The 14,690-nt window shown below is 39.8% G+C and overlaps 1 protein-coding gene across 1 annotated transcript in view; it reads left to right on the top strand.

Annotated features, from left to right (window-relative positions):
* Positions 1–14,690, top strand: part of SLC9C2 (solute carrier family 9 member C2 (putative)) — a gene marked incomplete at its 3' end in the record, with an annotated part of 47,253 nt that overhangs the window by 13,565 nt on the left and 18,998 nt on the right. Inside the window, exons 8-14 of the mRNA XM_080647811.1 lie at positions 1,814–1,957; positions 4,523–4,691; positions 6,591–6,672; positions 8,870–9,036; positions 9,541–9,651; positions 12,302–12,399; positions 13,390–13,509. Of these exons, the coding sequence (XP_080503937.1) occupies positions 1,814–1,957; positions 4,523–4,691; positions 6,591–6,672; positions 8,870–9,036; positions 9,541–9,651; positions 12,302–12,399; positions 13,390–13,509 (891 nt within the window). The remainder of the gene's footprint in view (positions 1–1,813; positions 1,958–4,522; positions 4,692–6,590; positions 6,673–8,869; positions 9,037–9,540; positions 9,652–12,301; positions 12,400–13,389; positions 13,510–14,690) is intronic.

The following is a 14,690-nucleotide window of genomic DNA, read 5'->3' on the forward strand; positions in this document are numbered from 1 at the left end:
ATAACTTTTTTTTCCTGCTTTTTCATAAAAAAAAAAATCCTCAACAGAGGATATGTTTGCATGATTTTTAGAGAGAGAGCGAGCGAGAGAGAAACATTGATGTGAGAGAGAAACATCTATCCGTTGCCTCCCCTATGGGCCCCAACTGGTGATTGAACCCACAACCCGGGCATGTGCCCTGATCCGGAATCGAACCGTGACCCCTGATTCATAGGTTGATGCTCAACCATTAAGCCATGCCAGCTGGGCAAGATTTATTTCTTCAATGTAAAGACTATCCATTGTTCTGAAATTATAGCCTTCCTACTTTTTTGGTATTTAAAATGTTCTTTCTTTTATGAAAGTCCTGTGATAAAAGATTGTACTTTTTTAATAGCTCTAGTTGGCAAAATTTTTTAAATTGGCTTTTAAAGTCCAGAAGTTTGGGAATAACTAATTCATAAAACATATACTTTTTGTCTGAATTTGGACAGTTTCTGAGTTCAGTTGTGCTCTCTGTCAGCATCATTATAAATTATTCTTTTTATTTGTTTATTCATTTTACCTATTCATCCAATCATTGTTTAATGTCTGCTATGAGCTGAACATTGTATCTTAGGTTTGGGCTATGAAAATAAGTTCCTCTCAGAAGATACTTACTGTTAAGTGGTGGGTGTGTTGATGTAAGAAATTAATAAGTGAAAACATTTAGATGTTTATTGGGATCCTACTATATATAAGGTATATATTTTTAAGGTCCTGTAGAGACATTTTAAAAAGTATTCTACTCAGTTATTCCTTCATTTATAAATTTTCAGAAAATTAAGCATTGGGATTTGCAGTCCCACTCATACCCTTCCTTTCTAGTTCTTTTAAAAAATATTTATTTTTCATTTCAGAGAGGAAGGAAGAGAGAGAGAGATAGAAACATCAATGCTGAGAGAGACACATTGATTGGTTGCCTTCTGCACCCCAACCAGGGCCGGGTATCAAGCCTGCAACCTAGGTACTTAGGTGGGTCTCACCCAGTCAGCTGAAGGGGAAAGAGGAGATGAGATTTGAGATCTGCCTGTAGAGGTTCGACCTGGCCCTGACCCCAGGTGTGTCACCACATGGTCACAGACCAGTCCCAGGCCCTAACTTCTGTTAAAAGCTGTACTCAGTAAGAGTCTTTGAAGGTGGATGGGGCCCGCATGTAAATTTTTGGAAAGTAATCTGGGTGATCCTTAATGCTCTTCTCTGCTTACAAATGGTGTAGGTAATGGGCGCTGGAGGGATTCAGAGGAGGATCACCTCCAGAGACAGTGCTTAGCATGGTTTTGTGAAGAACACGGAAGTAGAGTTAGCCGTGCAGGATGTTAGGAATTCAGTAGGAGCAGACAGGAGAGACTCCTTGCAGATCGCAAAGGAGGAAGATATGCAGTGGGCATTGAGGTGGGTCCAGTTAGCTCTCACAAAGTCAAGGTGACCCAGGTGTAGCTGTGACAGGCCCACAGTTGATATGCTGCCAGCTGACCTCAGCAAAACTGCCACATCACTAACCTGAGGGTGCGGGGTAGGGGGTGGGTATCCTTATTTTCCTGCCTTGCTTTTATTATATTGCCGAGAGAGGTGGCCCACAGGTGTTGGTGTGATGAGGGCCATGGCGAATATGGAACTGGGTGTATTCTAGTTCCCACAGAACACTTTTGAATGCTGATTGTGACTGTAAGCGAGGCAAGGACTTCTTCTAAGGCAAGCGTGGCAGATACATGATACATGCTTCTTTGTGAAAAGGAAACTATTTTGAAAAAAACACATTACTTAAACATGATTTCCTTTCCATTCATCCTAGGTTCTTAATAATGTTTTCATCTGTGTTCCAACAATTAATATACACTTTCTTTGGCATTTTAATTGGATGTGGAGAAAACAACTATTTTACATTTCACACACTAACTTTCACGTTGGTCTTATATGTAACAGTGAATTTTGTAAGGTAAGAATTATATTTTAAAGTTCACTTCCTGGCCTTAGGTTCCCAAGCTCATAATTACAGTTGGGAAGCAGTGGGTTCCAGCACAAAAAAGCTCAGGCTATGCAGTCAGGAAGCCTATATTGTTGTCAAGGTCCTGGCAATAGCTTGCTGTGCCACGAGGGTGTGGGTGTCTATTTACTGGTCAAGATTTCATGTGTAACCTGAGAAGGGGCAGGGCAGAACAGCAGCATCCGCATAACCCATGAGCTTGATAGAAATGCAAATTGATGGGCCCATCCCAATTTATTGAGTTGAACTTCTGGAGATGAGATTCAGGAAACTGTTTCAACATGCTTGTTAAAGTTTGAGCATCACTGGACCAGATTAATGGCTCCTAACATTTTTGTTGACTTTCATCATCACTAATTATCATCATAGCTATGATAAAGCCATTTATTAAGCAGTTACCATCTACATTAGGCCACTAATTTGAATACGATCCAATGAGGTACGTGTTATTTCATCATTTCACAGAAGACACAGAGAGGTTAAAAACTTGCTTAGCGTCACCCAACTTGTAAAGGCAGAGTTGGGATTTAAAATTGACCCCCACAAGCATGCTTTTTCTAGACTGCCATGGCCCACTCGTAGTAGTCGTGTCTACCATAAGAATTTATGACAGTGTCTTTGAAACATTGTTATTTCCATTCAGAATAGGCCTGGCCAAGGGTGCTCACTTTTCAGGATGTTCTCTTGGAATGTGGCTTCTTCATGCCACTCAGATAGTCACTGTCACTCAGAAGGTAGTGGATACAGCTCACCTTTCTCTCCACCAAAGGAGCTCATGTGCAAGTTGAGAGTGGTCATAGAGTTGGGGAAAGACACATGGCTTTTTGCACATTGTTTGTCTCAGCTACATACCCGTGATCTCATTTGTCTTCCTTACAGCACTAGGAGATATGTATTATTATCTCTATTTTATAGATGAAGACACTGGCTAAAGAAAGGCAAAGTACCTTGTCCAAGGTTGATGGTTAGTGAGTATCAGAGATACTATGGGAACTTACGGTTCCACCTTAGAAGAAAGCCTTTAATGGAGAGAGTCATCTGAAGGGGGCCTCAGTATATGGGTGGGTTTTCCATAAGAGACTTGTTGAGAAGCATATTTCAGAGCGAATGAGTCAAACTAAGGCCAGGACATAATAATCATTGCTAACGCACTGAGTGCTGGCCACATTCAAGACATCATTCTAAGCGCTATAAATGCTGTCTCATTTCACTGAACCTTCCTAACAATCCTTTGAGGCAAGCACAATTATCATCACCATCATCTCCATTTTACAGAAGGAGAAACTGAGGCCCGGAGAGGTTAATAACACACTGAAGTTTATGTAGTTAGTGAGAGAAGCCTAAATGCGAGCCCAGGTAGACCTACTCCAGAGCCTTTGCTATGCTGCCTCTCTGTGTTTGTTACCAGGACATGGCACACGTTGTTCTATCCGGGCTGAACTCACTGGGATTTTAGAGAAAGATTATTTAGTAAGACTGGGAAGAATTACTTTGCAGCCCTAACCGGTTTGCTCAGTGGATAGAGCATCAGCCTGCAGACTGAAGGGTCATAGGTTCGATTCTGGTCAAGGGCATTTACCTTGGTTGTGGGCACATCCCCAGTGGGAGGTGTGCAAGAGGCAACTGATCGATGTTTCTCTCTCATCGATGTTTCTGACTATCTATCCCTCTCCCTTCCTCTCTGTAAAAAATCAATAAAGTATATTTTTTTTTAAAAGAAAAGAGAATTACTTTGCAAAAGGCTTAAATGCAAAGCCAAGGAGTTTGCCCAAATTAATTACAGATGTTATAAATGGTAATTGTAGATTTTTCTGTTTCTCAGTGACAGGAACTCTCTACATGGTGTTGTGAAATTCTCAGCTTAGCAACTGAGACTGTATTTTTTTGAGGCTGAGAACATATCAATTCTGTTTCTACTGAGATCTTATTTGAAGGACAATACTGATATCCTTTTGGTGCAGAGTCCCTGAAGATGGATTCTAAATTTTGGTACAGGGTCCTATAGAAAAATTACCCAGAGAGAAATAAGGCGCAAATGGAAATGATATATGTGGCATTTAGTGTATGATTCTTGTGGGAACACAAGAAAAATGTGATTGAGCCAAGTTTATTAATGTGTCTACAATAATGTTACTTTTTGGCCATGATTGTATGTCCTCCGGGCTAATTTCTGAATCTAGACATGGCCTTTCAGGGAATAGATGAACTCGTTGATGTTATTGGAAGAAGTTTCACTATAGGAATTTACCACCAAAATCAAAACAGTACACACTAGTGTAAACGATAATTCCTTACATTTGTATAGAACTTCTAGCATTACTTTTCAAGATTTGAGTATTATGTGCAAGACAGTAGGTTTGGTTAGTTCCAGAAAGTTTTGAACAATTTATCAATAAAGTGGATTGTCTTCTCTTTCCTGAAAATTTTCATATGAAATTTCATACTTAGTACATAGTTTCAACCATGAATAACATTAATACATAAGGTGTGACTTAAAAATGTGTTTTCTCTCCCCAGATTGTTTACTATTGTGTTAGTGAGCCCTATTCTGATGCGTGCAAGTTATGAATATAATTGGAGATGGGGAGTTGTGATAGCATGGTCTGGTATCAAAGGTGTTTTTAACTTGCTCTTGGCTCCTGATATTTATAATCTGGCTGAACACAAAATAGAGTCACCAGAAATGGTAGGAAAATCATGTCTCACGATTATTCATATTTATTCATTTTGTAGCACTTGTCATTGTACCCAATAATAAAGTTGATCCTTTTAAAAATTAGATTTGAAAAATATATTCTTTTTTTTTAAAATATATATTTTATTGATTTTTTACAGAGAGGAAGGGAGAGGGATAGAGAGTTAGAAACATCGATGAGAGAGAAACATCAATCAGCTGCCTCCTGCACACTCCCCACCGGGTATGTGCCCGCAACCAAGGTACATGCCCTTGACGGGAATCGAACCTGGGACCCTTGAGTTCGCAGGCCGATGCTCTATCCACTGAGCCAAACCGGTTAGGGCTGAAAAATACATTCTTTTAAGTAGAAAGGAACCTGCAGAGGAAACTTGACTGATGGTGGCAATGTGAAAGGGACCAACAGTCAAATACAGATTATGGGCATGGGAGACAGATGGACTTGGGATTGAATCCTGGCCCGCCATTCACAGACTGGGTGACCTGGGGCAAGTTCCCTAAACTAGCGGAGCCTCCATTTCCAGTTGAGGATGTTTAGTAAAAGATCAATAAATGTTATTGGGCATATAAATGCTATTGTTTAATAGCTGTCAGAAAGCATAAAAAAATACCCTGTCTAGAGCAGTCCAATCCCTATAGCCATTAGAGCAAAACCTGAAATGTTACTTAAATATATACTAGGGGAAGAAAGATTTTAAAAATGTTTGAATTAAGAATCTAATTACATTTATGTCTTTATGGCTGATTTTTAAAAGATAATTTCTTAAAAAATTTTGGCTGAAGAGCACATTATGTGTATTGATAAACAAAACTGGGTTTCCTTTCCAGTCTCTCTCAAAGCCCTTTCCCCCGGGGCTGGCCAGTGGGCAACCTGGTGGTGGCAGCATCTGTGCGGAGATCAAAAGATCCTAGAGCATCTGCTGACCACGATAGGGCACCTCGTCATTTTTGACAGTTCTGAGGGTTCGCACTGCAGATCTGCGGGAATGGTCTGGGAATTAATTTGCAGTTCAAACTAACCTGTGGTTTTGCCAAGACTGTGGGCCCTTCCACCCTCCAAAGGAAAAGTATAATAACCAATATCTGAAATCCTTCAGTTTTCTTTTGTGCAAGACATTGGCCTCAGAGCAAGTCAATGACATGTTAACTCACATTTGACTATCATTTCACAGTGTTTCCCAAATCTGTCTGATGTTAAGAATCCCTTTTGTGCGGCCCCCCGCCCCCAGACCTACAGAATAGAGTCTGCATGGAAGAAGGGGAGTTGGTGTCTATAACCAGCACGCCAGGCGCTGTTGTTACCAGTCAAGTTTGGGAAATGCTCCCTGAAAGACATATTGCTATTAACTCCATTTTTCAGTGAAGGACACTGAGGCTCATAGTGCTTAACTGGCCCCAACGTACATGGGGGAAAAATAGCAGAGCCAAGAACTCCAAACGTGGTTGTGCTTCTGCTCCTGCATGGCCTCTCTCCAGACCCTAGCACAGCTCCTGCCTCCTGCAGAGCCTCCTGTCCAGTTGCAGGAAATGCTGGTGGTAGGCACACTTCCCTGTCCCACCTGTGGTGCCCACTGCCTGCTGTTGCTGGGGTCTCTCCCCCACCCATTCTGTGCTGGTTTCATGGCTGCTGCCACTCGGGGTTCTTCTCTCTCTCAGAAACTACGAAATCTTTGTTTTCTCCTACAGATTGAAAACTGATTCTGCCCTAGTATATTGTACTCATGCAGTGCTCACAAAACAACCCTTTGCCTCAATTTACTTATCAGAGACAGGATTAAAAAATGTAGATTAAGATAGAATTTTGTTGGTGGTTAACTGAACAATGTTTCCCTTTGGAGAACTTATTAATGTTTTGGCTCTAACTATTTGTGTGTTTTGTTTGTTTTTTAGCTTATATTTTATGTACAAGTACTATCATTAATGACTATGGGAATAAATTCATACATGATGATTCATTTAGCCAGGACATTAGGTAACGTATATCTATCTTTCATTAACTAATTAGGGGAAATAATGTAAACCGATTATTGTTGGGGATTGTAGGGACAGGTTTTTTGTTGTTGTTGTTGTTAATCCTTACCCGAGGATATTTTTCCATTGAGTTTTTAGAGAGAGTGGAAGGGATGGGGAGAGACAGAGAGAGAGAAACATGGATGTGAGTGGTTGCCTCCTGCATGCGCCCCCACCAGGGCCGGGAATTGAACCTACAACTGAGGTATCTGCCCTTGACTGGAGGAATCGAACCCAGGATCTTTAGTCTGTGAGCCCGACCTTCTATCACTGAGTCAAACTGGCTAGGGCTTATAATACCAATTTCTCTTGATAAACCAAGTTAGGAATCATAAGGTTTCTTAGAAAGCATGGAACCAGTGATAGAGATCATCTTCAACATGTTCATTCATTCAAACGTATTGCTCCCCCCGCCCCCAGTGTACTCATGTTTCCCCAGAGCAACTTTCCCAGATGGGGCTGTGGCGCCATCACATGGGTAGGGTGTAATTAGGCACATGAATAAATTCTTCCAGTGTGGTCTCAGCCCGGGCTATTTTATTTATTTTATTTTTTAAAATATATTTTATTGCTTTTTTACAGAGAGGAAGGGAGAGGGATAGAGAGTTAGAAACATCGATGATAGAGGAACATCAATCAGCTGCCTACTGCACACCTCCTACTGGGGATGTGCCAGCAACCAAGGTACATGCCCTTGACCGGAATCGAACCCGGGATCCTTGAGTCCACAGGCCGACGCTCTATCCACTGAGCCAAACTGGCTAGGGCCAGGGCTATTTTAAATCCAAAGCTTCTAATTATAGTCAAACGCATCTTTGTTGGGAGCATAGAGAATCAACAAGGATATGCCTCCAGACCTTTTTGAATCCCCAGAATTTCAAACACTACAGTTGAACACAGTGCCCATAGAGAAGGCATCAAGTTAAACAGAAACACTGTGAAACCACTTATGAGGCATTTCATATGCAATTAGGAAGAAAGAATTGTTTTACTGAGATGGACCTTTGAGCAAGTAGGCTACGCTCACTAATTACATTCAAGGTTTTGGTAAGTGAGCCTCATACCTATAACTTCACATTCATACCTCAAGCAAATACAAGCTGCTACAAGTTTTGGACATGTAGATTTGCTGGCCAAGGAAACAGAGTTGTTAAATTTGAGAGATGTCTATTGCAGTGGCCTTTAAATTTTATTATGTACTAGAGGCCCAGTGCATGAAATTAGTGCACGGGGGGCGGGGTGGTGCCCTCAGCCCAGCCTGCACCCTCTCACAATCCAGGACCACTGGCTCCTAACTGCTCATCTGCCTACCTGCCTGATCACCCCTAACTGCCCCCTCCCCCCGCTGGCCTGGTCACCCTCAATTGCCCCTCCCCCCTGGCCTGGTTGCTCCTTAATGCCCCCTCTGCTGGTCTGGTCACCCCCAACTGCCCCCCCACCAGCCTGGTCACCCCTTACTGCCCCCTTCTGCCGGCCTGGTCACTCCTCACTGCCCCCCATCCCCCGTTGGCCTGGTCGCTCCCAACTATCCCCCTCTGCCGGCCTGGTTGCCCCTCACTGCCTCCCCCTGCCGGCCTGATCACCCCCAACTTCCCCCCTTGTGGGCCTGGTCAGCCCACGCAGTCTGCTGTTTGGTCATTTGGCTCCTCACTAATCCCCCTGCCAGCCTGGTCGCCCCACGCAGCCTATTTGGTCATCTGTTCGGTTGCTGTGGTCGCTTAGGCTTTTATTATAGATAAGAATCAGTTGGAAAACTTGTTAAAATGCAAATTCCCAGGCCAGTCTGCTTCTGCTGGCACGGAATGGAGCCCAGGAACTTGCAGAGTTTAAGCAGCCCTTCTCCTTATAGAAGACACATGGAGTTCTCCACACTTTGAGAAATATCCAGTGGTGCCTTGAAATAGCGAGTCACGTCTATAGCTAGAGGGAATGAAAGGAAACTAATAAAACAGTCTTTAGCATTTGAGTCAGATAAAGTTATGCTATACAGCCAAAAGGAAACCAATAGTTGGATGATTTTCTGGAAAGTTCTGGACAAAACGTTGTCTTTGCCCTAAGCTATGCAGGCGATGCCAAGCTTTCACTACATCACGCAATGTTCTTGCTTCCCCTTGCAGTCGTCAGTGCATTCTATAAAGCTCTTGCTTTCTCTGTTACAGGTTTGTGTGTTATTTCTCTTCCAAGACAGATGGCCATGCAAAATGCCATTAACCACATCCAGGAGATAATACAGAACACAATAACTTTATTTAAAACAGAGAAAATTTTGACAAATGTTAATTGGACCTTAGTAGAAGAAAAATCGAAGATTAAATACAGAATTTCTGTGAGTTGATGCCTGGCTTCTTTCCCTTCCTGGGTCTGCCTCTCTTGCTTTAGTTTATTATAAAAAACTTAATTCTGCTAATAAAATGTCAGAAAACTTGGGAGGGGGTATGTTTACTAGCTTTGCTATCTTGGTGAAAAGACTTCTTTGAATTTTGTCTTGGTGATCTAACCCATTTGGCAAATATGGGAGAATTAGTGTTTTCACCAATTGGCCGATGGAATAATTATGAATGGACTTTCAAGCTGATGCTTCCAGCCAGTTCAGGAACTGAGAGATCTCTCTCCAGATTAGTATTATAAAAAGCAAAAGAGCCGTCAAGCATAGACCATTTGGGGGAAGAATTTCACTTCTAAATCTCCCCAAATAAATAGTTACTTTGCCACAATATGTAGGAGGTTATCCACATGTACATGGTCCTTCATTTGAGCAATTCTGAATGAGTATTGAAATCTCTGAGTGACTAATCATTTTCACTTATTTTTTAACTTTATCTATATACAGTCTAATGCTATTCAGTTTCACCACATTTCAACTGGTGAAAAAGAGCAGGAGTCCCCAACGGAAGAAGTTTTAATAGAAGAAGCCAGATTGCATGTAGCCATCATACAAATGGTTGGTATTGTTCACATAATCTGCTTTTAAGTTTGTTTTTATTCTTGCAATGCTTTTAATTCTTACTTATGGTTTACAGGTGACTAGAAAAACATTTTTTTTCATCATTTGATAGTCTATTGGTTGTTAAATTTATGTTTTATGTATGAAAGTTAAAAATAAAAATTAAAAATCTCTTTAGGCTTTAAAGTTCAAGTAACAAATCTCATTCTGTTTTTAAGTCTAGTGGATTTTTATAGTTCACTTTTTGGGGGTCTGAATGATGCTTGATGTCATTTATATATTTAGTAAAGTAAATATCCTCAAATATTTGAGTTCCTTTTATAGAAAATTCTCTCAAGTAATCATTTAATTCTTATAAATCTAGTAAGTTAAAATAAATCTAGTGAATCAAAAATCTCTTAAAATATTTCTAACTTAGTATTTAAATGTTCTACTATAAATGTAGGAAGATTACTAGGTAACATCAAGTTAAATCAACTTACAAATTGCACATTTTAAATTGGGGCTACATTCTAAATAAGACAAATGTTACTCAATACTACAAGTATTTAAAATACTCATTATTTACAGAGTCCTTTTTTATTTTTATTTCAAAATGTATTATTATGAAAAATTTCTAATATATACAAAAGTAGGTATGATAGTGTCATGAACCCCCATGTACCCATCTTTAAAAACCCATTCACACAGGACCAACCCTACCCCATTCCTACCTTCATTCACTCCCCCACTTTCCATAGTATTTTGATATCATATCATTTCATCTGTAAATATTTTAGTATGTATCTCTAAATTTTAAAATCTTTTTAAATAGTAAAAAATAATATATTGACCTAAAATTAGTAATATCTTAATAGCATCAAATATCAAGTCAATGATCAAATTTCCAATTGTCTGATAAATGTGACCAATGTGTATTTTTAGTTTATATTTTTAAATTGGATTCCAATAAAGTTCACACATTGCAAGTAATGGATATGTCCTTCTTAGAGTTGGGAAGTCTTTTATCCAGTGACTTCCCCCCATTGAATTTGGGCTGCTCTTGTCACTTGTTTCAACTAATAAAATGTGGAAAAAATGATTTTGGGAATGTTCTAAAGCCTAGGCCTTGGGAATATTTGCAGCTTCTACAATGAATACATTATGAACAATGAGTAGAAGCATTGGGTACATTTATAAGGCAAGGGCACATGGTCAGCATATGAGAAAGTTTAGTGAGGAAGGAAGTAGTCCCAGGAGGTAACTTTAACCTCCAAGTTTAATATATCTATGGCAACCAAAAGGTAGGACTTTTCTCTTGACATTTTTTGGGGGTGAAGAGTGACATAAGAATACAGTCTAGTATATCTATACTTTAGGTAAGCCTCAGGGTAGTCGCCAAGAAAAAGATGTAGAGTACATAAAGAGAAAGGAATGGAAGGAAACCACTACAAAAATAAGTAACAAAGGGAGACAGCTTGAGAAGACAAAAGGCCGGGGCCAGGAGGCTCAGTGGGTTGGAGTGTCCTCCATAAACCAAAAGGGTTGCAGATTTGATTCCCGGGTGGGGCACATCCTACATTGCAGGTTCAATTCCTGGTCAGAGCACATACAGGAGGCAGCCAATTGATGTTTTTTTCTCTCTCCCTAAAGTTAATAAACATGTCCTTGGTAAGGATTAAGAAAAAAAGAGAAGGTAGATTTTATAATTACCTATCAATAATAACCTTAAATGTAAAAGACAGAGTGGCTGAATGGATTTCAAAACAAAACAAAAAATAAGATCCAACTATGTGCTGCTTATAAGAGACTCTTTAAGCTTTAAATGCACACATAGGCTGAAAGTGAAGGATTGGAAAAAGATAATTCACGTAATGGTAACCAAAAGGGAGCAGGAGTGGCTATACATACATCAGACTTCACATCAAAATTGGTCAAAAGAGAAAAACGTCACTACCATGGGAAGATGTTGGTTGAAGTGGAAACTTCCCATTATAAAATGAGTAAGTTCTGGGGAGCCTAATGTACAGTATCTGACTACAGTTAAAAAATACTGCATCAAATACTGAAAGGTGCCAAGAGAGTGGATCTTAAATATTCGTACCACACACAAAAAGTTGTAATTAAGTGAGGTGATAAATGTGTTCTAATCTTATTGTGGTAATTACCTTGTAATATATATGTGTTTCAAATCATCATGTACATTTAAAACTTACATAATAGTATATGTCAGTTATATCTCAATAAGCCTGGGGAAAAAAGTTTTTATAAAAGGATAGTTTAGTTTTATCTATTGGTAGTTCTTTGTGGGGTAGTTACCCTTTGAATAAATAATTTGTATCATCTATACTGCTGTAGAAAGATGATGCTACTGATGCTGTTTGTATTACTAAAGTAAACTCTTTGAATAGTACAAATTTTAAGTTTCCTGAAGCTAGGAACCTTTGTATTTTTTAAAACATCCCGAACAGTACTTTGCAAAAATGGAATATTCAGTAAATACTTAAATTGAATAAAAAGTATTTCCTGCTATAGCATTTTTTGGTAAAAGAATACTTTCATTGAAATGAGTTCAATAATAATAGTGAGGGCTATATAAAGATTAAGCAGAATTCACTGCATTTATGCTTTGGTCCTTTGTAATTTTTATTTAAAATTGTATGTTTAGAGTAGCTTTGAAAAACAATGTCAAGATGGAATCCTTGATACAGAGGCAGCCCGAATATTAATTGGTGCAACCAAAAGCTATTGTCCCATCCAAGGAAAGTAAGTATAGTATTTATTTAATTGATATTTCTAAAATTGAATGGATTTGTGATAAGGAATGAATGAACTGAGAGTTAAATGTCCTGATTGATCAATCTAATTATCTCATCCATCTACCTGTCCGTCCGTCCATCCATCCATCCATCCATCCATCCATCCATCCATCCATCCATGTGTCTATTTCCTATTTGAGTTGTTTACAGTTCCCTCCCTGAAGATTGGTGACATTAGGAGATTTGGAAGGAAGATCTGACTACAATGTAATTACATTACAGACTAGGAGAGTCACGAAAGAGCACCCAGATAGTTTCAATTACTATTATAATTGTTTTGTTTTTATATCAAATTCACTAAATTTCTGGCTAGGAGAGGTAGGGAAGCCTGGAGACTGCTATTAGACACTCCATGAGTTGGAGCACACTCTGGAGGAATTAACCCAGCTGATAGATGCAATTAAGCCTGGTGGGAAAGGCTCAGAATCTCAGAGATACATTGATACCTGGTCATAGTACTAGCAAACAGGAGCTAATGGATGGTTCAGGGCAACAATGATAGGGGATCCCACCTGGGTGACAGCTGACAGTCTAGCAGCCTGGTAATCTATCAGCCTGGTAATCTATCTGGGAGATCTGGAATCAGTTCCTAGACAAAGTTTGGGAAAGCTAGGGCCTGCAGGACCTGGAGAGGTTTGGGCTAGCAAGGCATGACAAAGGGAAGCTTGATTCCGAACCCAAAGAATTGGTCTGGAGAAGTCTTAATTATGTTGTACTCAGGTCAGGAATGGTTCCAGGAACAGACACAGAGGGAGTCTGATGCTAAGTATGTTCCTGTCCCATGACCATGAGTGGTCAGTGGATGGATACAGAGGCTCGGCACTCAGCATGCTTAATAAACCCACATTACATGGAGTATAACTTTTCCTTTTAGATTACCCCAAGGACAGCTAGCGCTTACCCTTTCTTTTAACATATGCATATGTTTCTCTCTTAGATTCATGAGTATTTATGATGTTTCAACTTATGTAAAAGCTAGAAGTTGGCTTATAAAGTTTAAAAAAATTTTAACTATCTTGGAATATCATAAAGATACGACACTTTTTATTCCATATGGGTAAGTATTGTGAACCTTTCATAGCAATATACTTGACAATCTGACCTTTTTACATCATCAGAATACATTACTTTGGTTTTTCTTATTTAAAAAACACACTGACATTATGGTCAACTGCTACTGGCTGAGTGGCGACCGAGCAGAGTGCTTGCTTGCCTTTTGCCATTGTGTTTCAGCAGATCCTGACTTCTCCAGGAGAGAGGGGCAGGAAGAAGCAGGGGATGGTCAGGTTTGGCTTCTTCAAGTTTTATTTGCCATGTCTTAGAGTCATACTTCATACCGAGTTTGCTTACATATTCTTCTGGTATTTTCCTGGGCTTAACACCAAGCCGGGTGAGAAATATCAGACATGTGGACTAAAGCTCTCTACTTAATTTCATCTGTGCCGTAGGGTGGCTCTCCTGATGTCTGTAATTAGGAAAAACACCACATGGCACGCATCATACCTATAACCAACTTTCCAAAGTATCACAAGATACGGATTTTACTTAACTTGGGTAGACTCTTACATAAGTTGTGAACTGGTAGACTTGTCAGAGCAGGAAGACAAGGTTTTTCTACTAATAGACTACGTCAAAACAAGAAGATACTGGGAACACTGACACTACTCAATTTTGTTTGTTAATCTCACCTGAGGATATTTTTTTCTCATTGATTTTTTAGAGAGAGTGGAAGGGAGAAAGAGAGAGAGAGAGAGAGAGAGGAGAGGAGGGGAGACTGGTTGCCTCCCCAAAGCTGTAAACAAACCTGCAACCCAGGCATGTGCCCTTGACGGGGAATTGAACCTGTGACCCTGCAGTGCACAGGCCAACGCTCTACCACTGAACCACACCGGCCTGGGTAGGTGACACTACTAAATTTAAGTGGATAACATACCTTTCATAACAAATATGGACAATTTTTTTTCATTTATTAAAGAGAAATATAAAAATTAAAACCCTAAAGTCTTGACAAATACACAGTTAACCTCTTTTTGTTAGGCTCCACTTTAGAGGGACTGAAAAAAAATTTTAAATAGGTAATGTTAATTATTGAATAGAATATTTTTTCCTGTTCTTAATTTTTATATTTTTCTATATATATACTAGAGGTCTGGTGCATGAAATTTGGGCACTTGGGGCAGGAGGGGGGTTCCTCAACCCGGCTTGCGCCCTCTAGCAGTCCAGGAGCCCTCAGAGGAT

Source organism: Plecotus auritus (genome assembly GCF_963455305.1).
Source record: "Plecotus auritus genome assembly, chromosome: 12".
Lineage (NCBI taxonomy): Eukaryota > Metazoa > Chordata > Mammalia > Chiroptera > Vespertilionidae > Plecotus > Plecotus auritus.